At 48.7% G+C, this 21,404-nt stretch overlaps 2 protein-coding genes across 5 annotated transcripts; both read left to right on the top strand.

Annotated features, from left to right (window-relative positions):
- The first annotated feature begins 9,923 nt into the window (after positions 1-9,923).
- On the top strand, positions 9,924-11,520 carry LOC111152342 (FK506 binding protein like). Of its 2 annotated transcripts, none has more exons than XM_022510842.1 (2): positions 9,924-10,119; positions 10,379-11,520. In XM_022510842.1, the coding sequence occupies exon 2, from the start codon at positions 10,451-10,453 to the stop codon at positions 11,498-11,500; it is 1,050 nt and encodes a 349-aa protein (XP_022366550.1). In that variant the 5' UTR covers positions 9,924-10,119; positions 10,379-10,450; the 3' UTR covers positions 11,501-11,520. The 2 variants fall into 2 exon arrangements, with proteins under 2 accessions (XP_022366550.1, XP_022366551.1); XM_022510843.1 differs by having other exon boundaries at positions 9,990-10,066.
- A 468-nt stretch (positions 11,521-11,988) lies between these two features.
- Positions 11,989-20,422, top strand: LOC111152366 (activating transcription factor 6 beta). 3 transcript variants are annotated; one of them, XM_022510878.1, is made up of 18 exons: positions 11,989-12,142; positions 12,516-12,595; positions 12,732-12,810; positions 13,269-13,360; positions 13,890-14,025; positions 15,391-15,476; positions 15,619-15,754; positions 15,838-15,969; positions 16,121-16,254; positions 16,934-17,119; positions 17,209-17,300; positions 17,722-17,901; positions 18,061-18,168; positions 18,312-18,393; positions 18,585-18,652; positions 18,876-18,987; positions 19,126-19,210; positions 19,717-20,422. In XM_022510878.1, the coding sequence occupies exons 1-18, from the start codon at positions 12,004-12,006 to the stop codon at positions 19,944-19,946; spliced, it is 2,157 nt and encodes a 718-aa protein (XP_022366586.1). In that variant the 5' UTR covers positions 11,989-12,003; the 3' UTR covers positions 19,947-20,422. The 3 variants fall into 3 exon arrangements, with proteins under 3 accessions (XP_022366586.1, XP_022366588.1, XP_022366587.1); XM_022510879.1 differs by having other exon boundaries at positions 12,045-12,151; XM_022510880.1 differs by lacking the exons at positions 19,126-19,210; positions 19,717-20,422 and having other exon boundaries at positions 18,569-18,652; positions 18,876-18,942.
- The last annotated feature ends 982 nt before the right edge of the window (positions 20,423-21,404 follow it).

Below are 21,404 nucleotides of genomic sequence, written 5' to 3'. Positions count from 1 at the left end.
GAAGGTATATTCCTTTGATTCTGGAGTGAAGTGAAGGCATATTCCAATTTGATTCTCCACCCACTTTACCTCAATTACCTCCCTGCATGGTGCCCTTGGCTCTTGCACCACGATGGACAGAGATTCCATCCTCTGGGAGAGGCTCTGGCCCCTTCTAACATCTACTCAGGAGATTTAATTCCCCTATGATTTGATTCTGGGTCATCATTCCCCCTCATTCACTGAAAATTTAGTGCCTAGGTTACTGCCTTCCTCTCTATTCATTATTTTTGGTGGCTTTGATATCCCTGCAGATCACCATCTAGCATACTGGTCAGTTCCTGGCCTTCCTCACTTCCACTGAGGTTTTCCCCCACTCCCCACTGTCATACCTTCAACTTGGTTACCACCAATAACTGCCACCTCTCCCAAATCTGTTCAGTCTTTGCATGTCACCTTTCTGGGCTAGCCCATCCGCAGCTCCTCCATTCAACACCCTATTCCAAAAATTCCTCAATCCCACCCAGATCTTCCATCCATCAACTCTCTCACTCCTCATTGATATTTGATCCCCTCAATTCTTCATTCCCCTCAGTACCCAGTGTAGATCCCAAGGTTCAAAACTATCATTACGTCTCAGCCCTTGTCCTTATATTCTTGGCCTCTCTCCTTCAGACACATTTGAGTCCCGTTTCAATCCAACTCTGTCTGTTCCACACCTGCACCCAACAGCTAAATGTGTCTGAGGAAAAACACACAGTCATATTGTCTGGTCTCACTTCCTTTCAGCCCTCAGTATGGCCTGCTTACGTTACTCCAGGCAGTTCACATTCCCTAAATCTGAGGCCACAGTTTCACAAAATGATGACCTTTCTTCCTATTCAGTGAGAAAATAGAAATTTTCAGAAGAGAACTTCCTCCTGGTTTCACTCCCAAATCTACTAGACCACCTGCGTCTCAGCTGTATTTATTGCCTTCTCCTTGTTACTGCAAGAGAAGCTGACCTGCCCCCAGACCCCATCTCATCTGTGTAATGGGATCCTGTCCCTTCTTACCTCTCAGAAACAGAACTTTTGAAATTAACTCCTATCTCTCCTGCACAGTTTTCCCCCTTTAATGAAACATCCCCACCATCATACAAAGATGTATGAAAATATAGTTCCTCTTTGAGAAGAAAAAAAACCTTATTTTCTATTCACCTGTGCAGTGAAAGCACAACATTCAGAAGAGTGGATACTGGGGTGCCTGGGTGGCTCAGTTATTAAGCATCTGCCTTCAGCTCAGGTCATGATCCCAGGATGCTGAGATCCAGCCCCACATTGGGCTCCCTTCTCGGCAGGAGGCCTGCTTCTCCCTCTCCCTCTGCTGTTCCCCTGCTTGTGTTCCCTCTCTCACTGTGTCTCTCTCTGTCAAATAAATAAATAAAATCTTTAAAAAAAAGAAAAAGAGTGGATACCCCTTGGCAGGAGAGGAATTCCAATCAGAGGGGAATATACACAGGAAACTTTAACAATAACAGGAAAATTTTATTTCTTTTCTTTTAAGATTTTATTTATTTATTTGACAGGCAGAGAACACAAGTAGGCAGAGAAGCAGGCAGAGAGAGAGGAGGGAAGGAGGCTCCCTGCTGAGCAGAGAGCCCAATGTGGGGCTTGATCCCAGGACCCTGAGACCATGACCTGAACTGAAGGCAGAGGCTTTAACCCACTAAGCCACCCAGGCACCCCTCTTTTCTTTTCTTTCTTTTTTTTTTTTTTTTAAGATTTATTTATTTATTTTACAAAGAGAATCTCCAGCAGACTTCTTGCTGAGCAAAGAGCATGACACACGGCTTGCTCCTAGGACCCTGAAATCATGACCTGAGCAGAAATCAAGAGTCAGATGCTTAACTGAGTCAGCCACTCAGGCACCCCAGGAAGACTCTATTTCTTAAGCTGCATGGTGTTCCTTAAATTACTTTGTAATATATATGCACCAAGATTGAGAAACTTGGGCTAGACCATCCACAACTTTTGACACAGTTGAATGCTCCTTCCTCCTTGAAATGCTTTCTTCACTTAAATACTCTTTCTGGATCCAACTAAAGAAAGTATTATATTCCCTAGTTCCTTATTTGCTACTCCTTCTGTCTTCATTGACAGCTCCTACTTCTCTTCCAGACTCCCACATATTAGATGGCCTAGGGACTCTTCCCTTGATCCTCTCCCTGACCCAAGCTCCTAGGCTACCATTGTCCCTTGACTAGCCCCTTAATTGGATTTTCTCCTTCCATTTTTAACTGATACAGTCCTTCCTCCATGCAGAAATCAGAATGATCTTTTAAATTACCAGATGATATTGCTCATCTTGCACAAACCTTCTGATGGCTACCATATATACACGTAGAACAAAATTTAAAATACTTACATTGACCTATGAAGCCTACCTGACCATGTTCTTCCCTACCTCTTTGACTTCATCTCCTCCCACCTTTTCCCTTGCTCCATCCACTCTGGCCTCCTTGCTGTTTTCTTAGATGCTATGAATTTAACATAAAAATCCTATTCCCTCCTACCTCAGGGCCTTTGCACTCCTGTTTTTTCTCTTCCTGGACACTCTTCCTCCAGTTGTCTGCATGCCTGTTCCTTTACATCATTTGTGTCTTTGCACAAATATCACCACCACAAGGAGGCTTTCCCCTCATCACTTGATTAAAAACAGCACAGTGCCCAATATTGTGGTCATAATGTATGGTCACGACTCAGTAAAGAGCAGCTCTCATCATTAAATGTTTCACTGTGGAAAAGCCTGCCTTTCACAGCTTCATCCTGCCTCAAAACCCTGCCCATAAGGGATATGCAAGCAAAATGCTTTGGGAGCAAAGAGGAGGGAGGAACAATTTTGATATCAATCCCAGAAGACCTAAAACCACAGAAACCACCAAAGCTATACAGAAGGGGAAATTTATTTAGCCTTTGGAAAGCTAGAGTTTTTGTCTTTCATGCTGATGATAAATGGCAGAGAGTAAGTGCAGCATATGGTTCCATGTGGTGAGTATGGAATGCAGGGGAATGTGAGGGTATAAAAAATTCCAACCAGCTTGATGCCTGGTGACAGGACAGCCTGCATGGAGTATTGAAATAGTCTGGGAAAGCTGAGATTGACAAGCCAGAGATTAATATTACTGAATGCAAAGTGGCTTTCACTTCCGTATCCATCCTGCCTTATATTGCTTCCCTCACCTGCAATAAATCCTTTCAATCTCTGCAGATCAAAACTATGGCCATCCTCCAAAGCTCAACCCTCTGGACTCCTTTTCAGATCACACCCCAGTTGGGAATAACTTCCCCGACACTTATCACTTTCACCCTTGCATCTGGAGCTTTTGTTAACTATGACACCTTACTCTTTATTAGACTGCTGGCGGGGATCTCTGTATTTATCTCCATTTTTCTTATTTATTATTATTTTAATTAACATATAATTTATTATTGGTTTCAAAGGTACAGGTCTGTGATTCATCAGCCTTATATAATACCAAGTGGTCATTACAGCGCATGCCCTCCTTAACTTCCAACACCCTGTTACCCATCCCTCCACCCCCTCCTCTTCAGCAACCCTCAGTTGGTTTCCCATGATTAAGAGTCTTTTATGGTTTATTTCCCTCTCTGGTTTCATCTTGTTTTATTTTTTTCCTCTCTCTCCGGTTGAACCTCTATTTTCTTTCTTAAATTCCACATATCAGTGAGCTCATATTATTGTCTCTCTCTGATTGACCTATTTTGCTTAACATAATACCCTCTAGTTCCATCCACATCATTTGCAAATGGCAAGATTTCAATTTTTGATGGCTGCATAATATTCCTGTGTGTGTGTGTGTGTACCACATCGTCCTTATCCATTCATCTGTTGATGGACATCTGGATTCTCTGTAGTTTGGCTATTGTGGGCATTGCTGCTATGAACACTGGGGTGCAGGTGCCCCTTCGGATGATTACATTTGTGTGTTTTAAAAAAAAAAAATTTTAAAGATTTTATTTGAGAGAGAGAGGCAGAGATACTGACAGAGCATGAGCAGGGAGAAGAGGGAGATGGAGACTCCCCGCTGAATGGGGAGCCAGATATGGGGCTCAATCCCAGAACCCCAGGACCATGACCTGAACTGAAGGCAGTCACTTAATTGACTGAGCCAGCCAGGCGCCCCTTCATTTGTGTCTTGTAAATATCCAGTAGAGCAATTGCTGGGTCATAGGGTAGCTCTATTTTCAACTTTTTGTGTCTCCATGTTTCACTGATAAATTCTGAGTACTCAGTAAAGATTAGTGAATGAATAAGAATCTTACTTTACCCATTTAAAGGACAGGTATCACATGCTTTGTGTGTGTAGAGACAACAAGTAACAACCACCAGCTCACAAATTATCTTGCACCAGCTCCTAAACTTCTTCTCAACTTCTGCCATCAGGTTAGATCTTTGATAAAGGCAAAACAATGCCCCCATAGAGCAGAAACAGACCCATAACAAACTGATGGTTGCTAGAGAGGAGGGGGCCAGGAGATCAGCAAAGCGTATGAAGGACAGCGGGGGATACAGGCATCCGGTTATGGAATGAATAAGTCACAGGGATAAAAGGTACACTGTAGGGGATATGGTCTTATTTTTTTTTAAGATTTTATTTATTTATTTGACAGAGAGAGATCACAAGTAGGCAGAGAGGCAGGCAGAGAGAGAGGGAAGCAGGCTCCCCGCAGAGCAGAGAGCCCGATGCGGGGCTCGATCCCAGGACCCTGAGATCATGACCTGAGCCGAAGGCAGAGGCTTTAACCCACTGAGCTACCCAGGCGCCCCTGGTCAGTCTTATTTTAATAGTTGTATGAGAGACAGATGGTCTCTACACTTGTGGTGAGCATGGCATAGCATGTAGATCTGTCCAACCATTACATCATACACCTGAAACTAATGTAACATTGTGTGTCAACTATACTTCAATTAAAAAACCCACACACAAAATGCCCTTATTGGATAGGGCAAGGAGAGTAGCAGAATATGGCTAGATCCTCTGAGCCATCTTGGAAGGAGGTGACTCAGAAAGAAGGACGGATGGATGGAAATGACTCCAGGTGAGATTTAAAAACATTTATAGGTAAATCCTTAGAAACTTGTCAAATATGGGGATTTCCCTCAGAATGATCTTCAACAGCATTAAATGCCCCCTATGATGACTGGGATGAAGGGAGAATTGTTCCTGCATAGGGTTTACTGTCCATTTTTACATAGGGTTTATTGTCCATAATCACATAGCAGAGGCAGTGACACCCCACCCCCAAGTCCTTGCATTATCCCAGATGTCCCTTTGACTTTGACTTTCTTAACACAGAGTCTTCCTTAATCACATTCCCCTTCCAGAGGTTCCTGTGTGTTGCTCCCTACCCCTCATCCCTCTCACCTGAGGCAGGGGAAATATCTTAGACAGGCACAGGGTTAAGTCATGTCCCAAAGCATCCATAGAATTAGGTGTTGGTGAGGCTTTGTCCTTGCAACACCAAAAGAAGAGAGAGAACAGAGGTCACTAGTATTAGGAGGTTGGGATTGAATCTAGTCACTTGGATAAGAAGGTTCCCTAACTCTAACCCTAACCCTAACCCTAATCTCCTTCCCTCAAGGCTGCTCTTCTTCCACTTCATTCTCAAATCTTAAGGGGAAAGAGAAAGGAAACATTGCTCCTTCCTCACTCCCCCATCCAAGGTTCTACCCCAACAGGTAAGCAAATTTTCACTTGTCATCCTCTTTTTATGTCCTCCTCAGATCCCATGTTCTCTACTCAGGCCTGGGGATATAATCCTCCTAGCTTGTTTCCATGCTTCTTCCTGATTCCTCGGTGACTATCCCTAAAGAGCTGAGCCCCAGCAGAATGAGGCTCAAGGGGCAGGGAACCAGAAGAGAGCAGGCAGTGAGTCAGTTAATATTTATGCAGCAACACTTTTGTTTTGTTTGTTTTGTTTTTTAATTTTTTTATAAACATATAATGTATTATTAGCCCCAGGGGTATAGGTCTGTGAATCGCCAGGTTTACACACTTCACAGCACTCACCATAGCACATACCCTCCCCAATGTCCATAACCCCAACCCCCTCTCCCGACCCCCCTCCTCCCAGCAATCCTCAGTTTGTTTTGTGAGATTAAGAGTCTCTTATGTTTTGTCTCCCTCCTGATCCCATCTTGTTTCATTTATTCTTTTCCTAACCCCCAAACCCCCCACGTTGCATCTCCACTTCCTCATATCAGGGAGATCATACGATAGTTGTCTTTCTCCGATTGACTTATTTCACTAAGCATAATACCCTCTAGTTCCATCCACGTCGTCGCAAATGGCAGGATTCCATTTCTTTTGATGGCTGCGTAGTATTCCATTGTATATATATGCCACATCTTCTTTATCCATTCATCTGTTGATGGACATCTAGGTTCTTTCCATAGTTTGGCTATTGTGGACATTGTATGCAGCAACACTTTGTGGAAGAACCAATTCCCTGCCCTATTTCTGAGTCTTCATATCTTGGTCCCTTCCTGTTCCTCAATTTGTGAAACCTGGGGGAATCTAAAGATCCATGGATTTCTCCTCTGATGAGTCTGAGTCCTCTTTCATAAAACCTAAAACCTAAATTCTGTGTTTTCATTGTGACAAAATTCAAATTTTATTTATTTAAAAAATAAAAACATTTTCATTTTGGATGGTTTGGATTACTTTTTTTAGGAGTCTATGTGCTTATGTTTGTATGTGTTTTTATAGTCAGGTGACAAGGGATCACCTGAAGAGACACAGTCAACCACTTAATTTAGTGGTTTTCGGTACGGGGTCTATATAGAACTGAGATTCAATTCTAACTCGTTCTTTGAATAGTAGCAAAAATGTCTCACCCCCAAGGAATATCCTTTAATCCTTCATCCACTCTCATAGCATCTCAGGCTTCTTCATGCCACCGTAATTAGTATTTCCTTGACCAGACTCAAAGTTTCCTAAGAACAGGGACTGTGTCAGTCTCATTCCGCTATGTATTCCTACTTCCTAGCATGCTGCCTGGAACATAGCAGGTCCTCAATAAGTATTTGTTGAATGAATGAATGAATGAGATGACACAAACGAAACTGAGAAACTGCAGTTTGAGACTCTGCAGACTCCAACTGCAGAGTCTGTTGGAACTGAAGCCTACACACAAAAAATAAGAGAACATTACAAAGCACAGAGTACAGTAACAGAGTTAACAGAGTACAGATTCTTCTCATTGAGAGAAGCTGATCTTTGAAGGGTCATCAGAGTGGCCCTCTCAGTTAAGGCACACAATACAAATTAGCAAACGTTGTCCAGGGATTAGGGCCCAATCAAACATTTTGTGACTCATTCTAGACATCCTGCCTTTTCAAAAAATTCTTGAAATGGAAAGGGGAAAGGGGAGAGAGAAAAGGTAGATTAATTTTCCATATGAGACCAGGGATTATAAGAATCACAGTATTTAGCCATAAGGGAAGAGGTAGCAGTTATTCTGACACAGAAACTAGAAATAAAACTTGAGAAAAAGTCTAGGTTAGTGACTTGAGTCTCAGTACAAAACAGGAAGAGGGCTATTTTGACATAATTCTGTTTGTACTGATGAAACTACCTCCCCTTCCAGCTGTCCTGACATGGTCCTTATAGTCTGGGGCACAATGGCAGGTTATTAGAGAGCCAACTGAAGAAGGAGCCAAAGTGATGTACTAAGAACAGTATTCTCATTCCCTGAAGAGCTCAGCCTGTGCTGGGAGCTGGTCAAGCAAGGCTGAATCACAAAAGGGACCTACATCTTTTAGAGGAGTAGAAGGACCAGTTTTCCACTGACACACCTAGTGGGGCAGGTTTTACCAGTTTTATATGCAAAATATAGTACAAACTGAAGGGGCACAGAGCAAAGGTGACAAGAATGGGATGAGTTATTCTAGAATCATACTATTCAAAGTGTCGTCCGTGGATCAGCAGCACCACAATCCAAGAGCTTGTTAGAAATGCAGAATCAGCACAAATGAACTATTGGGACTTCATCAAGGTAAAAAGGTTGTGCACAGCAAAGGAAACAGTCAACAAAACTAAGAGGCAACCTACAGAATGGGAGAAGATATTTGCAAATGTCCTATCGGATAAAGGGCTAGTATCCAAAATCCATAAAGAACTTACCAAACTCTACAACCAGAAAACAATCAGTCAAGAAATGGGCAGAGGACATGACCAGACATTTCTCTAAAGGAGACAAGCAAATGGCCCACAGACACATGAAAAAAATGCTCAACATCTCTTGGCATCAGGGAAGTAAAAATCAAATGAGATGCCATATCACACCAGTCAGAATGGCTGAAGTTAGTAACTCAGGTTGGCAAGGTTGTGGAGAAAGGGAAACCCTCTTACACTGTTGGTAGGAAAGCAAACTAGTGCACGCACTCTGGAAAACATATGGAGATTCCTTAAAAAGTTGAAAACAGATCTACCCTACAACCAGCAATTGCACTACTAAGTATTTATCTAAAGGACACAAACATAGTGATTCAAAGGGGCACTCGCACCCCAATGTTTATAGCAGCAATGTCCACAATAGCCAAACTATGGAAAGATCCCAGATGTGTATTGACAAATGAATGTATAAAGAAATTTTACACACACACACACACACACACACACACACACACACACACAATGGAATACTACTCAGATATCAAAAGGAACGAAATCTTGTCATTTGCAACAACGTGGGTGAAACTAGAGGGTATTGTGTTAAGCCAAATAAGTCAGTCAGAAAAAGACAATTATCATATGAATTCACTCATGTGGAATTTAAAAAACAGAACAGACTAATATAGGGAAAGGGAAGGAAAAATAAGATGAAGAGAGGGAGGCAATCATGAGAGACTCTTAACTGTAGGAAACAAACTGAAGAGGAGAGCTGGAGAGGGAGTGGGAGGAGGGGGTAATTGGGTGATGGGCATTAAGGAGGGCAGGTGATGTAACGAGCACTGGGTGTTATATGCAACTGATGGATCACTAAATTCTACCCTTGAAACTGATAATACAATAAATGTTGGCTAAATTGAATTTAAATAAAGAATTTAAAAAGGTTTTGAGTAAAAGAGCATCTCTTGAGAAGAAGTACAAAACAGGTTGGAAAAATAGGGCAGACAAAACTGAAAGTCAAGAAGAGCTAAGGAAACATGATTAAATGGCATGTGGTATCCTGGGTGGGATCCTGGGACATAAAAAGGTCATTGGGCAGAAAGTAAGAAATCTGAATAAAGTAGACTTTAGAGAAAGAAGGGAGGGAGGAAGGAAGGGAAAGAGGGAGGGAGGCAGGGAGGGAGGGAATGCAAAATTATAGACCCCACTCCAGACTTCCTAAATCAGAACCTGAGATTTAAATTTCCCCAGGTGATATGCATGCACATCAAAGTTTGAAAAGCACTAAGACTTCCTGAAGAAAAAGACTTGAGAACCAGTGATGGATATGAGGGAACAGGTAAGGAGAAGCTTCAGGGATCCCAGGAGCAGAGGCAGCTGGGGAGAAAGAGGCTTGAGGGTTTCTCTTGCAGCACCCGGGACTGAACCCGCGAAGGAGCAGGCTGGATGGCTCTGGCAGGGAGCCCGGAACACAGGGATAAGGAGTATAGCACAGGTGGGCCTGTGGGTCTTAAGAAATAAAGACTGCTACCGCTGTCATTCGCCACCAGCTCCGCCATCCCCTCACTCGCCCTCATGAACCCCAATCCCATTCCAGGACTTCTCCAGACTTTTAGTCTCAATAACAGGGCCGGTCGGACCCCGCCTAGCTCGGTTTGATTCGGCCAGGATCGGTTGCTAAGGCCTAGAGCTTCCCGGTTGCGGGGGGGAAGTGATGTCAAGTCCAGAAGGCGGGCCAACCAGCCCTCTCCCTCCTCCGGATTGGCTGACAGGAATTTGATTAGATTCGCAGCCTGGCGGGCTCCAGCGTTAGCTGTCATTGTCCCCAGATGCCCCTGGCCCTCGGCCATCCTCTCTGCCTGGAGCAAGACTCTGAGGACTGTACTCAGGAAGCACTTAGCTTCGGAAGGAGAGGTGATTCTAATGGTCCGTCTATTGCCACCAGGCTAGGCGTTTTGGCTGCCCAGGTATTTTTTGACTCGATCAGGTGCCCGTAGTTGGGGCGGCTACCCGAGCCGCAGGGATTTGTGGAATTTATAGTTCTGGATTAGGTCTGGATTAATTCGTGGGTGGACCGGAGAAGGCTCGAGCCCGACAGAGATCTTTGGAGGAAAAAAAAAAAAAAGACTGAGGACTGGGGGCCTGGGTCCCAGAAGGACAGGAGAGGACGAAGAGGGAATCTAAATAAGAATGCGGCCATTAGCATTGTTTTGGTTTTCTTTTCAGGTGCTGATCTGAAACTGATCATCCCGTTCGACCAAAACTGTTCACCCCCGGTGGAAAGGACCAGGCAGCCAAATGGAGACGCCACCAGTCAATCCAATGGGAGAGAAGGACACCTCGCAACCCCAACAACAATGGGAAAAGAAACCCCAGGAGAGCGTTGATTCAACTACTCAGATTAGCCAGCAGCCCCAAGACCCTCCTACTGAAATCCTTGAGCTGAGAGTGAGCCCAAATCCAGCCAACCAAATTCTAAAGAAACCTCAAGGGACTGAAAAACTGGCAGCTGGACTTGAAGGAGACTCTGCTAAGTCTTATGGATCAACCAGTGAGATACCAGAGCCCCTTCAAGCTTCCGATCTCTGGTACTGCCCCGATGGGAGCTTTGTTAAGAAGATCATAATCCGTGGCCATGGCTTGGACAAACCCAAGCTAGGCTCCTGCTGCCGGGTACTGGCTTTTGGTTTTCCTTTTGGGTCAGGCCTGCCAGAGGGCTGGACAGAGATAACTATGGGGTTGGGCCTGTGGAGGGAGGGGACTTGGGGGGAGCTCATAGAGAAATGCTTGGAGTCCATGTGTCAAGGTGAGGAGGCAGAGCTTCAGCTCTCTGAGCACTCTGAATCTCCTTTCAGGCTCACACTGGCCTCCTTCACTCAGGGCAGGGACTCCTGGGAGCTGGATGCCAGTGAGAAGGAAGCACTGGCCAGGGAAGAACGTGCAAGGGGCACAGAATTATTTCGAGCTGGGAATCCTGAAGGGGCTGCCAGATGCTACGGACGGGCTCTTCGGCTGCTGCTGACTTTACCTCCACCTGGCCCTCCAGAACGAACTGTTCTTCATGCCAACCTAGCCGCATGTCAGTTGTTGCTAGGGCAGCCCCAGCTGGCAGCCCAGAGCTGTGATCGAGCACTGGAGCGGGAGCCTGACCATTTAAAGGCCTTGTACCGAAGAGGGGTTGCCCAGGCTGCCCTTGGGAACCTTGAAAAAGCAACTGCTGACCTCAGGAAGGTGTTGGAGGTAGACCCAAAAAACCGGGCAGCCCAGGAAGAGCTGGGAAAGGTGATCATTCAGGGGAAAAAACAAGATGCAGGTCTGGCTCAGGGTCTGCGCAAGATGTTTGGCTGATTAAAAGTTAAATTTTAAAAGAGACAGGAACCTGTGAATTGTGGTTTATGCTGTGAGATTTTGAGGAGACCCAGATGGAGGGTTTCTGCCCATGTCCCATTCCCAGCTTTTGCCTTCCTAGGGAGGTAGCAGTGGTTTCAGTGCACCTCTTTCACTTCTTCACCAATAAAAAAACCATATGATCACGTGTGCTACTTTGGGGGGGGGGGGCTTATCCATATCCGAAGATGAATGCAAGATACATAAACGACTAAATTTAGGACTGACTAGGGAGATGGCGGGCCTTTAAATCCCGGGAACTACACCTCCCAGGCTTTTTCACTGGCTCCCGTTCGGCGCATGCGCAAACTCTACGGCCCGGTTGAGTGTGACAGCTCCCCTCCTGCCGCGCTCCTATTGGCCGGGCCTGTCCAGCCTCCTCATGTACTCAGCACGCAGGTCTCTTACTGGTCGATAGAGCTTCCGGGACGTCCCCCCTTTTTTAAAGATCAACTGATTAGTTGATGATGGGGAGAGGCGGGCCTTGGGAACCGTCTCATGGTGGGGGGCGGGCGGGAAAGATGGCGGAACTGATGCTCCTCAGCGAGATTGCGGACCCAACACGTTTTTTCACGGACAACTTGCTGAGCCCGGAGGACTGGGGTCTGCGGAGTGAGGCCTCGGGGAGGGAGGAGGGCTGTGGCATGCTGTGCTCCTGAGGCACGCAGGGAGGAAGAGGAGGTCCACGGAAGAAGGCTGGGGAAATACGGAATCCATCTCCCGAAGGAGGGCGGAGCAGGGGGGCTCGTTGTGCTTTCGGGGGATGCGGGAGTTGGGAAAGACCTCTACTCCCTGCGGAAACGTCGAGTTGTTCCGGGGTGGGGGAAGGAGGGGCTGAAGTTCTCTGACTGTATCATGTTTCAAGTGGGCGGGCGGTAGGTCTGGCTGAGCCGAGCCAATGAGGGATGGGCCCAGGGCTGTGTATGGATCTGTAGGCTGGGCCGACAGACGACCCCCTTGACGCTTTGCATTGCAGACAGCACCTTGTACACTGGCCTGGATGATGTGGCCGAGGAGCAGACGCAGCTCTTCCGCTGCCCAGAGCAGGATGTCCCGGTATTGCTACCCCAGTCTTGTCTTAAACCTTTGGCGGGTGGTAGTTGCCCTGGAGCCAGGACTCAGCCCCAGACCAGAGCTTATGGAGCTGTTGAATTCTTCACATTCTTGCTGTCTAATGCCCTCCTTTATTCAGTTTGGCAGCGGCTCCCTGGATGTGGGGATGGATGTCAGCCCCCCTGAGCCACCTTGGGACCCCCTGCCTATCTTCCCAGGTAAGATATCCTTTCTGAGGGGCGCCTGGGTGGCTCAATTGGTTGAATGTCTGCCTTCGGCTCAGGTCATGATCGTTAGAGTCCTAGGATCCAGCCTGCATCAGGCTCCCTGCTCAGCGGGGAGACCACTTCTTCCTCTGCCCCACCCCCATTCTCTCTCTCTCAAATAAACAAGTGGAATCTATATCTATATCTGTATCTATATCTATATCTATCTCCTTTGTGATTCCCTCATCCTTCCAAAACCCTCTCTTTCCACTGTTCCGCAGGAACTACAGAACTCCCTGTATCCTCATACCTTCTCTTCATAAGTGCCTGTGCACTCGTCTCTCCTTCAGTCCTTTATGTGTTCTTTCCCCTTTGCCACAGGTGAGGGGATCCCCACCTCTGTGTCTTTGGATACTTTTTGGACTACTCAGGCTCTGCTTCCTGATGATTCCCTAACCCTTTTCTTCCAGATCTTCAGGTGAAGTCTGAGCCATCTTCCCCCTGCTCCTCTTCCTCCCTCAGTTCCGAATCATCCCATCTTTCCACAGAGCCCTCCAGCCAGGTGAGAGCCATCTCCTTCCTTCTACTGTTTGTGACAGGGACTGTGTTCCATTCCCTTCACACATAGATGCTGAGAAATTTTTTGTGTGCTATAGGTCATGGAGTAGTTGTGGTGCCTTTGAATTTCTTTAGTATCCTCCTTTTACGTGTCTCTGCTGTGGTTGTCTAAAAAAACAAGGAGTCTTTTAATATACAGAGATAGGTGGCAGCTGTGGTAGGGCTGGGAAGAAGAGAGCTGTTGACTGCTGAGAATTCTAGAATTGTTCTTGCCCAAGTTGTCCATCTAAGGCAATATTTAAAATCATGGGACTTCATCAACCCTCCCAGGAATAAAGTAGAAAGAGAAAACGAGGGGCCTGAGACAGCTTTGGGAGATACTTAGTACCATTCAAACCCGAATGTCAAATAATTAGTAAGCTCTAAAGCTTTTGTTCTTACTCTTGTTCTCAACACCTTCCCTTGTTTTTTTTTTTTTCTTTTTTGTGCTGCCGCCCCCGCCCTCCCCCTATTCACCTCTCACTCTCACCTAGGCCTCTGGTGTAGGGGAGGTGCTGGTTGTGAAGACAGAGTCCTTGGCACCCCCACTCTGCCTCCTAGGAGATGATCCAACATCCCCATTTGAAACCGTCCAGATCAATGTGGGTGCCACCTCTGATGACCCCTCAGGTAATAAGAGTCTGCCACCACCCCCAGGCTTTACTAAGGCAGAGTATGTGTGTGTATAGATGGGGGAAGGAATGCAGACAATAAGACAGGGAAGAAAAGGTAGGGAGGGGAAATGGCAGATGACCAGGAAAGAGGCCAGGAAGGGGAGGGAGAATTTTAGGAAACCACAGGAAAGGCAACCCTGAAGAGATGGGGATGTTTTTTCTTTCTTTTTCTCATCCCTAGTATCCCTGTTGTATGGCTTAACTTCCTATTGCCTTGCATTTAAAAACAACAACAACAACAAAACTAATGGAGTTTAGGGCATATTTATTATTTTTCCCCCAATGTTTTATTAGAAAAATTTTCAAACATATAGAAGAACTGAAATGCCATATACCCAACTCCTAGATTCTATAATTAATAATCTTTGTGCTATTTTTAAGTGTTGCCAAGTTTATTTCCTCTTACATATTTACACAGTAAGCCTTTACTGAGCACCTACTCCATACCGCATACTAGACAGGGTGCCAGGGATGCAAAGATGAAAAAGATGTGAGCGCCACGATGACCCGAGAATCTTGGAGTGTGATGGGAGGGGAAAGATGGGCACCAGTTACTGAAGGTGTGGGAATTCCAGGATAGACATCATAGGGTGCCACAAAAGCTCAGAAGAGGGGCAGCTCACCTGATGGGGGCTGGATCAGGGATGTGCTCCTGGAGGAAGGGTTTCCTGAGCCAAGTTTTGAAGGACATATAGAGATTTGCCAGAAGATGAATGGATGAATGTGGAGGTGGGTGTGTGTGTGTCTAGGGAACTTACATCTCTTTAGACTGGATGTGAGGAGGGAGTGGGAAATGGCAAGAAGTTGCAGAGGGGGGCACCCTGCTAAGGGACTCTTAGCTTTTATCCTGTGGGCACGTGGGAACCTCTGAAGAGTCAATCCAGAGAGCAATGTGATTAGGATGACTCTGGTGGCAGAGTAGAGAGAGTGGATTGCGGAGAGGCAGGACCCGATGCAGTTATTTGAGGCTATTTGGACGCCAAAAGGAGGCAGAAAGAATGAGGTAGAATGGATGAATTGCAGTGACTTCCTGCATAGTATTTGTGGGGTAGAAATGCGGACTTGGCTGTTGTCAGCACAGGGACACGTGATGGTTTCTGGAGCCCAGGAAGGAGAAGGCAGGGTCCTGGGTAAAGAGATAGGAAGGGAGCCAGCAGATCAGCAGCCCATGGTTCTTCCTCCTTAGGGATTGCATGCCTAGGGCAGCTTTATTTTCTAGTACAAGGAGAAAGGATCATGTCTTCTTTCCCATCTCTTAATCCTCTTCTCCTTCAGCGTTTATCTGATATCCAAAATTTTGTCTCATCCTGACCCCCCACAGATGTCCAGACCAAGGTAGAACCTGTCTCTCCATCTTCCTCCATCAACTCTGAGGCTTCCCTGCTCTCAGCAGAGTCCCCCAACCAGGTGAGCATCAGCTTTTCTTTCTCCTTCCACACACTTCAGTGAGTTCCTTCCGACTCTCAGAAGTATGAAAGCATTCTCTTTTTCAGCTCCTTCTCCTTGACACTCCTCCTGACTCACATATCTTCTGGAATGCCCAACACAGGCTTTTATAGGAGAGGAGGTACTGGAAGTGAAGACAGAGTCACCGTCCCCTCAAGGCTGTCTCCTGCAGGATGTCCTGGGCCCCCCACTTGGAGGTGTCCAGATCAGCATGGGCCCACCCTCCGATGGCTCCTTAGGTAATGGGGCCTCCTGACACCTTGGGATCCCTGGCAAGAGGCTTCATGTCCTGACATTCCTTCTTTCCTTCCCCTTCCTTCAGGCAAAGCCCTGCCCACCCGGAAGCCACCCCTGCAGCCCAAACCTGTGGTGATAACCACCGTCCCGATGCCACCCAGAGCTGTGCCTCCCAGCACCACCATCCTTTTGCAGCCCCTTGTCCAGCCGCCCCCAGGTACTAAAGAAGGCAAGGAGGAGCTGGGCTGAATTTCTTGGGGAGCTTGCAGCCACTGAGTCTCCCAACCCGTGGGTGCTCAGGTGCGGGTGTGAGCACAAGAACTCCACCTCACTTACAGCTCTCACCTCCTCCTGTTCACTTGCCCCAGTCTCCCCAGTTGTCCTCATCCAAGGTGCTCTTCGGGTCCAGCCTGAGGGGCCGGCCCCCCCTGCTTCAAGGCCTGAGAGGAAGAGCATTGTTCCAGCTCCTATGCCTGGGAACTCCTGCCCACCAGAAGTGGATGTAAGTACTGGGGAGGAGACGGGTAAGGCTAGCTAATGGGAAGGGAGGAGGGAAGTCTATCGTGGGCGAGAAAATTGTGGAATGAGGAGGGAACAGAAAGAGCGAGGAAGCAAACTCATAAAATGATCCTGAAGGGCAAGTGGATCCCGGTTCATACATGAGTGTCAGCATCAACTCTGTAGTTTTAGGATCCTTAGTTTTGCTGTCACTGTAGATGGAGAAATGGAAACGGTGTCCGTAAATCTAAGGCAGGGGAGTCATACTGTGTTATGATTGTGGCAGTAGTTGGTAGAGGGAGGCTGTTTCCTAGGGAAAAACCAGGTAAAGTGTTCTTTAATTATAGCAAAGTTAAGCTGTGGGCCTTTAAAAAGGAGAACTAAGAGAAAGGAAGATCCTCCCCATCCAAGGAAAGGAACTGAATTTCCACCAGGAACCAGGATGGAGGAAGTTCTTCCTGCAGTCTGACTTCTCTCAGCTCTTGAGGACCAGGAGCATGGAGCAGTTGAGAAAAGGGCTCTTTCTGGAAATGTTTTAGCAGAGAGGAACAACCCCTCTCTGGCTGTGTAGGTAGAGGACCAGAAGCAGGAGAGTGGCCAGCGTGAGCAGTGGGGTGATCAGTCGCTGGAGTCGGGAAGCATAGTTCCCCTCTCCTGCCCATCTGGCCCTCTGGGTACCCTAGGCAAAGCTGCTGAAGCGGCAGCAGCGAATGATCAAGAACCGGGAGTCGGCCTGCCAGTCCAGGAGGAAGAAGAAAGAGTATCTGCAGGGGTTGGAGGCTCGACTGCAGGCGGTGCTGGCTGACAACCAGCAGCTCCGCCGGGAGAACGCTGCCCTCCGGCGGCGGCTGGAGGCCCTGCTGGCTGAGGTGAGCTGCTCTGTCCCGGGAGGCCAGTGGGAATACCCGCTCCTCTGGGAAGACTTACCCTCTCTCTCGGCCCTTTCTCTGCACCTTAGAACAGCGAGCTCAAGTTGGGGTCTGGAAACAGGAAGGTGGTCTGCATCATGGTCTTCCTTCTCTTCATTGCCTTCAACTTTGGACCTGTCAGGTGAGACCTTCCTTGCCCCAAGAAGCTTCAGGGTGGAGCCCACCCTCCTTGCTGCCTTCCTGGCACAGTGCCTTTCATCACACTTATGCACAGACGACACTGGTGTCCTCAGCACCGACGGTGCGTCCGGCCAGTCCCTTCTCACTCCCATAATTTCTCTCAAATCATGTGTCCTCACCTGGAGCCAATGGTGCTAATAAGATTGACAAAAATAGTCCCTTTTAAGTGCTTACCGAGTTCCTCAGGCTTCCTGGCTTTCTGAGGTAGTGATGGTTCTCATTCCCATCTCACGCATGAGGGAATTCACTCTTGTAGAATAGACCGGAGCCCAGACAGGCTGTCTGCAGAGCCCAGGATCTTAAGCAGCCCCTCCATCAAGCCGGAACTCCTCACAAACGTGTCTGTCCTTCCTTATCCCCAGCATCAGTGAGCCTCCTCCGGCTCCTGTCTCTCCTCGGATGAGCAGAGAGGAGCCTCAGCCCCGGAGACGCTTGCTGGAGTTCTCAATGCAAGAGCCAGTTCAGGGAGTTGAACCCCTCCAGGGTTCCTCCCTGGGTCCTGAGGAGCCCCAGCCCAGCGCTCCAGGCCAGCCAAGTTTCAGGTGAGGAGAGGGCCCTGTCTTTGGGCAGTGCTGAGGGTATCTTTTCCCCAAAAGTCACTTTCTTCTTGAGGGGAGCCAGAGTTCTCTTACCATCATGGCCGATTCTGCTGGTGGAAGGGTGCAGCCTCCAGTCATCACCCCCTTCCTCCCTCACTCCAGAAACCTGACAGCCTTCCCCGGGGGTGCCAAGGAGCTACTGCTGAGAGACCTGGACCAGCTCTTCCTCTCCTCTGATTGCCGGCATTTCAACCGGACAGAGTCCCTGAGGTGCGGGGGATTCCTGGCAGGGACCCCTCTGCGGGCGGCCTGACTGGTTTGTGTGCTGAAGCACCAGCCCTCCCTGCCCTCTCTTCCCTCTGCTGTGTGCAGGCAGGGACAGTGGGAGCCTTGTCCCTCCTCTGCTTCCCTAGGCTTGCTGATGAGCTGAGCGGCTGGGTCCAGCGCCACCAGAGAGGCCGGCGGAAGATTCCCCAGAGAGCCCAGGAGAGACAGGTAGGAAGGGCTAGGGCTGGCTCCAGGAAGGCCCACTGGAAGACTAAATGTCCTAGGGATTTTTGTGGAGGTTTGAGGGATCATCTGGGTAAGTCGAGGGGTGGGTGCAAGGTGGCATCAGCTTCCAGGGGCCGTCTCTCTTTCCCTTTTGCCTTCACCCTCTTCACATCCTTAGATACTTCTCCTTCCAGAAGTCTCAGCTGCGGAAGTCACCTCCAGTTAAGGCAGTCCCCACCCAACCTCCTGGGCCCCCAGAGAGGTGAGTCGATGGGGGTGCTTGTCTGTCACTAAGGGAGGTTTCACTCGAGAGATCTAAACTCCCAGAATCTGTCCTATGTGCATCATCATTGCCACCAGTGGCTTTATGCCTTCCTCATCCCCTGGGGTCTCCTGTCTTTTTCTCTCTTCCTCTCCCGCCTTCCCCAGCGGGACCTGGGCATTGGGCTGGGCTCCTCCCAAATGCTTATTCCCCACCTGGCTAGGGATTCTGTGGGCCAGCTGCAGCTGTATCGCCACCCAGACCGTTCACAGCCAGAGTTCCTGGACGCCATTGACCGACGAGAAGACACATTTTATGTTGTGTCCTTCCGAAGAGTGAGTGACTCCTTGCCCCCTCCCTGTCACCCTGGGTTCTCTAGCAGTCTGTCTTCAGGTGGAGGCTCTAGAGTAGGGCTGGGGAGCCTGTCCTCCTCTCTTCCTCCAGCCTCCCAGCCTGACCCCTTTGTTTCCCAGGACCACTTGCTGCTCCCTGCCATCAGCCATAACAAGACCTCTCGGCCCAAGATGTCCCTGGTGATGCCTGCCATGGCTCCCAATGGTAATTCTCTCCCTGCTGGGTCTGGAGAGGGGCCCTGAAACTGAAGAAGGGGGAGGTTCTCATAGACCCAACAATGAGGAGTTAAGGGGGAAATGGAGGGAGTGGGCTGTTCCAAAAAGAGGCTAGACTCCTGGATGAGAAGAAACAGGAAATGGGTGGAGAGAAAAACAGAGCTCGGGAGACATGGGAGGAAGACAAGGGTGCTGGCTGTCCCCTGGTGAGGGCCCTCGAGTAGGTGTGGGCAGAGGGGATAGGCTGGGAACTGCCAGATTCTCACCTCCTGTTTTCTCTTGATGTCCTCTCCCCTATGACCTCCATCATATGTGTTCTCTGTCACTCTCTGTCAATGTCATTTTCTTTTCCTGCCCCTCTCCTCTTCCTGTGCCAACTCTATCCCTACCTCTCATTGACCTCCTGCTGCGGATCTGCCTCCTCACCATTGCCCCTCCCTCCCTGTCCCCCTCTACTTTTCTCCTCTGTTTGCCTACCCTCCCTCCTTCTCACAGAGACCCTGTCAGGCCGGGGGTCCCCAGGGGACTATGAGGAGATGATGCAGATCGAGTGTGAGGTCATGGACACCAGGGTGATTCACATCAAGACCTCCACGGTGCCCCCCTCGCTCCGAAAACAGCCAGCCTCCACCCCGGGCAATTCCACAGGTGGCCCCTTGCCAGCTTCTGCAGCCGGCCAGGCCCGTCAGGCCTCCCACCAGCCTCTCTACCTCAATCACCCCTGACCTCTGCAACTCACACTGACTTAGAGCTGGGGGGTGGTGGGAGGTGGGGGCAACCAAGTGGGGTTTTCCAAGTTCTCTGATCCCTGGGCTTGGGGCAATTGGTAAAGGAAAGACAGGGTGTGGGGTTAAGCACTTATTTGGAGATGAGTGTGTTCACCTCTCCTCTTACCCCCTTTTAGGAATATAGGGCTCCTCTCATTTCTCTGAACCCCTAATTCCTGCTTCTCTGTTTGAGGGTATTGAGTAAGATGAAGTTTGGGGGTGGGTGGCCGCCTACACACTCTTTATTCTTTTGTTTCTCTATTTTGGGGAGGGTGGTAGAGGTGGGAATTAAGTCCCCAGGAGGGACGAGGGACATTTTTACATTTTGGAGCTAGTCACTGGGAGTAAAGGAGGGGTGGTGGTGGGAGATCAGGTTTATGTATATGTACTATCTTCTTTTTTATTATTAAATAAACAACTTGGAGGGAGTTGAAGGATTGGTGGCTGCCTTTCTGGCTCATGACAGAGAATTTGGGGAAATTGGCTTCCGTAGGGCCAGTGTATCAGAGAACCAAGCACTGAAGACATAGCTGGCTCTGGGGTGGGGGCGGGGATGGGATCCCAGACCTCATGTCATCCCCTTGTCCCCGCCCCTACAACTCTGGGGTATGTCTGTGTCTAATGGGGGGATGAGGGTGGGATGTCTCATGGCGTGACAGCCCCGAGGATACAGATCCCTGGAATGTGTCTGAGTAAACAGGAAGGACAGAGGGCCCTACGCCCTTTGGGGTGAGCAGCCTCCCTGGGTCCCCTGCATTCTAGCAGGTTCTCCCTCCCTCCCCTTGATTTCCAGGACAAGCAGCTTGAACAAACAGCAGAGCTGGGGCCAGAGGGCTATAAGCCAGAAAGGAGGGGCCACAGTGGAGAAGGGGGTGGTGTTTGGAGGGAAGCGGGCATGTTGAAGAGCATCTTCTTGGCCCTAAACTGGGGGACACTGAGACTTGAGAGTCCTGTTTAAAGAAAAGGATGAGAACGGATTCAACAGGAAAGGCTGTGTTTCTGATTAGGAGGAAGGGGGACAGGACAGAGGGTGAGGGGCCAAACCTTACTCTACCTTGGGGGGGTCCCTTCAGCAGCTCCTGTCCAGCAGTGCCTCAGGCCTGGCTCTGCAGGAGTGTCCTGGGTCAGCTAGAGGGTGTGGGCTGGGCCTGGGCTCAGTGCCCAGATGACTGGACAGGGGCCGCCCGGGCCACAAGCCCAGGCCTGAAGGAGGAGGGGAGAACCTCACGTGTCCAGCCAGGCTCCCCCACTCCCCATTACTCTGTTTGGGGTGAAAACAGACTGAGTAACTATGGCAACCTGGAACTAGGGCTCCCAGGAACTAGGCCTCTCCTCCCTCCAGAGCTCAGCCCTGGCTTCTGGGCCTTCCTGTCTCCATGTCCCTCGAGCCTCATCAAGGCAGTGAGCGCAAGGCCG

The sequence above is a fragment of the Enhydra lutris genome, unplaced genomic scaffold, assembly GCF_002288905.1.
Source record: "Enhydra lutris kenyoni isolate GAN:26980312 unplaced genomic scaffold, ASM228890v2 scaffoldscaffold28, whole genome shotgun sequence".
In the NCBI taxonomy this organism is placed as follows: Eukaryota; Metazoa; Chordata; class Mammalia; order Carnivora; family Mustelidae; genus Enhydra; species Enhydra lutris.
Note: the sequence above shows the minus strand (reverse complement) of the source record. Positions and strands in the feature narration are given on the sequence as shown.

Coding starts and splice junctions, on each gene's coding strand:
- LOC111152342 (XM_022510842.1), top strand. CDS start 10,451: ATGGAGACGCCACCAGTCAATCCAATGGGAGAGAAGGACACCTCGCAA.
- LOC111152366 (XM_022510878.1), top strand. CDS start 12,004: ATGATGGGGAGAGGCGGGCCTTGGGAACCGTCTCATGGTGGGGGGCGG. Junction 12,811..13,268: donor CCCCCTGCCTATCTTCCCAG/GTAAGATATCCT, acceptor CTTTTCTTCCAG/ATCTTCAGGTGAAGTCTGAG. Junction 15,755..15,837: donor ACCCTCCGATGGCTCCTTAG/GTAATGGGGCCT, acceptor CCCTTCCTTCAG/GCAAAGCCCTGCCCACCCGG.